This window comes from Anneissia japonica, unplaced genomic scaffold (assembly GCF_011630105.1).
Source record: "Anneissia japonica isolate Jap-2015-1 unplaced genomic scaffold, ASM1163010v1 scaffold2207_len539183_cov196, whole genome shotgun sequence".
Lineage (NCBI taxonomy): Eukaryota > Metazoa > Echinodermata > Crinoidea > Comatulida > Comatulidae > Anneissia > Anneissia japonica.
Window position 1 is genome coordinate 201,427 of NW_022699997.1, and position 3,771 is coordinate 205,197.

Below are 3,771 nucleotides of genomic sequence, written 5' to 3' on the forward strand. Positions count from 1 at the left end.
TATTTAACATATTTCAATCTTTGTCAATCTAAGTATGTCCTGGTCCCCGACCCTTTTAGGTTCACTTGGATAGACTCATCTTTATAAAAGACTTCTATGGATGGATATCTTGTTTGAAGCAAGAAACGAAGTGGTCTTTATCCAGTACTGCTCGTTTATTTTATTCGTGTGGGAAACTTTTAACATAACTTTCACCACTATATATTTCCATATATTGTCATAAAGAATATCTGCCATGGTTTTTGGGAAGAATTTGCATTTTTCTACAGAGGTCAATGACCTTTTGACCTTTAGATACGTCAATTTCTGCACACGTTTTAAATTTGAATGGCTGGAAAATCTACATGCTACATGTTAATACCAACATCATGCAAATCCATCCAATAAATCATGAGTTATGAACCTAAATGTTAACCCCTACCCCAAACACCGCCATTGATTACACAAGTAATCAAAAATGACAGTAATACATGTAATCAATTTATACATTTTTCTTGTTAATATCATTTTTGATATTCCATATGCCTATTAATAATAGAAAATACTAATTGGTATAAAATCTACTCACATCTGTAGATTTGTAAACGTTTGTGAGTGATTTGGGAATAAATATACAACTTTTCTGTGTAGGTCAATAACCTTTTGACCTCTAGTTGCGTCAATTTCTGATAATTGCAAAACTTTTTAAATTTGAATGACTGACCAATCTATAGGCTAAATGTTGATACCAACATCATACAAATCCATTGAGTAAATCAAGAGTTATGAGCATTTAATGTTATCCCCTACCCCAAAAACTGTTGTTGATTACAAATTCTAAGATTATAACACAATGACAGTAGTACATTTAATCAATTTATACATTTTTCTTTTTAATATCATTGTTTTATATTTCATATGCTTATTTATAATTGAAAATACTAATTGGTATCAAATCTACTCACAACTGTATACATTTGTAAACGTTTGTGAGTGAATTGGGAATAAATATACAACTTTTCTGTGGAGGTCAATGACCTTTTGACCTCTAGCTACGTCAATTTTTTTAAATTTGAATGACAGATCAATCTATAAGCTAAATGGTGATACGAACATCATACAAATCCATTGAGTAAATCAAGAGTTATGAGCATAAATGTTAACCCCTGCCCCAAAAACTGTTGTTGATTACAAATTTCTCGGATCATAAACATTGACAATCATTTTAATAATTCACAATCACATAATGCATTTTAATTTTTTTCTTGTTAACCTCGATTTTTGAATTCCATATGTTCATAACTACAAGAAAAACACAATTTGTATCAAATACATCCAAAAAATTAGACATATGACACTGAAGTTACGTTAATAATTGTCGGATTAATTTTATTTAAACTGCATATGATTAAGAAACACATATGCTACACATTGCTACCAAAATAACATTGATGAAATTTTTAATTCACAGGTTATGGGCATAAATGTTACCCCCACCCCCAAAAGTATTGACCATAAAACACTAACGACCATTACAAATTACGCGAGTACATACAATGCATCCCTATATTTTTCTTGTTAACATCATTTTTTTGTTCTATATGCCCGTAGGAACAAAATGGTACCAAGGAAGTTTAGCTGCGGGGGGGGGGTGTGCACGGTGACCCCCTCCAGCCCATGGCCTATTAAGTGCTGTGTTTGCTTCTGGTAGGCCTTATACCGATTACACATTAATTTTAGTCAACCTTCGGTATATTCATGCAGACAGACCATGCACGTAATACTTCCATGGAGAGATCTAACCTGGTAATAAATAAATAATAGAGTACTAACATTAGGGTGATCCAGTTAGTGAGTGGAGAGGGGCACAATGCCACTGAATCATTTTTTTAATTAACTTGCCCATATTTTAGTAACATAAAAATTATCAACTTGAACATAAACATTAGTGTATTTAAAAAAAGTTTACCCGTCATTTACAAATAAAACTATAGAAAAACTTCCAGTTAATAGAAGTGTTTTATTATTTTTATTATAATTATCCAGTTTAAAAATCAGGGTACACATTTTTAAAATTCAATAATTTCTTTGCTCATATTTATGCTACTGCAAAAATTAACAAGTTAATTTTAAAATTATTTTTATGATTTTTTTGTCATTTTCAAGAAACAATACATCTTTAAACCTTGTTTACCTTGATGCCCAGAAAAAAATGTGAATTAATGATAATCATAATTATGATGAGGGGATGATGATAACAATGACGGTTATGATGAAGATGATAATGACTACGATGACAATAATGATGACGATGATGATGTCGATGGCGACGACGTTGACGATGATGATGAACGGTAATGATGTTGATGTAGGTGTTGGCATGTCACTTAAGGGTGATGGAGAAACTAATGCAGATTAAAGTGAAGTGAGTTCAATCTGGAATCAAACCGAAAAAATTCCCCTGTCAGGGTGCAGGGATGAAATCACCCTCAGCAGTTTTGATTTGGTAGAGTCTAATTTAGGTCACTATGCTATTTTTAGTCTTATAATAGGTCTAGTAGGCCTAATACTTTGAGAAAGCAAGCGATCCTCAGATTGACCTCCAGGGACTAGAAAGCCCTGAACAAAAAGTTACCTGTAAATTTTGAAAATGTGCTGCAAAGCAACTATTCCTATTCCAACCCCGTGCAGGTACAGATACAAGATTGAAAGTTAGTGGAAGTGGGCATGACACTGTACCCTCTATCTCAGGTCCATCGTACCATAATTGAAAAAGCGATGCATACATTCATATAATTCATAATTATCATATATATTTATTTTTTATGAATTGAGAAAAAGTGGTCCGGCCATAGCCGGTGCGCTTCCGACGGCCCTGAATTATGTCCGATTTAGTACAATGTTATTCTCTTTTTTATGTCTGGTTTTGTACAATGTTATTCTCATTTTGTTCTTTACATTTTTCTGTTTCTATAGAAACTAATTTAATACTTAAACGCACTGCTTCTCCGGTAGGTTTTGCTTCTGAGTATCATGTTGTGTAGTATTCTACTTTAATTAAATTTTGTTATTGTTTTATTTTAAAAGTCGTAAATATGTGTATTATAAAAATAAAATAATGTCCTCAATAATTATTACTATGTTTTAAAGGCTTAGGAAGCAATTAAAAATATATATATTTAAATTGAAATTATTCTATGGAAATCAATCTTTATAATTACTTCAATTTCAGTGTATGAAAGATGACGCCAAAGAAGTATTCAATTTTTCTCATCTGCTTTATTCTTCCATCGACCTTTGGTAAGCCAAATACTGCAGTTTGATGCTACAACTTTTGCTTGCATGTTATCATAAATCACAGTTTGGTGTTTAGTAAGTTGGTACAAATCATGGCTAGTGGCAGCATTACTGGGGAGCAAGGGAGAAATTTTCCCCTAATATAAATTCTTGTTCCCCCTCCCCCCAGTTTTGCCGAAAAAAATGAACATTTTAAGATAAATTTCTCCCATAGGTCTGTCTGTCATTTTAAGGCCACTGGCCATTTAAAAACAGTGCATTTAACAAACTTTTTTACATGTAATAAATACACTGAGCATTTAAATCAAAATAACAAAAACGTGGATAGAAGCGTTACCAGTGAATATGTGTTGTGATAAATTATAATCGTATCTCCAGTCTGCTATGTGAAAAAAAATTGTCCCCCTAACATTTTACTTTTCTCCTCACCTTCCAACATCGCCGACCCAGATTTCAGACGCTGGCGCCGCCACTGCTTCTGGCGGTATCACGCCT

General features: G+C 32.7%; 1 protein-coding gene across 2 annotated transcripts in view; it reads left to right on the forward strand.

The window, feature by feature from the left end:
- The window catches only part of LOC117103260, a 19,498-nt gene that overhangs the window by 7,231 nt on the left and 8,496 nt on the right, over positions 1 to 3,771 (forward strand). For both annotated transcript variants that reach the window (XM_033243828.1, XM_033243829.1), the window contains exon 2: positions 3,212 to 3,279. In XM_033243828.1, the coding sequence (XP_033099719.1) occupies positions 3,222 to 3,279 (58 nt within the window). In that variant the 5' untranslated portion in view covers positions 3,212 to 3,221. The remainder of the gene's footprint in view (positions 1 to 3,211; positions 3,280 to 3,771) is intronic.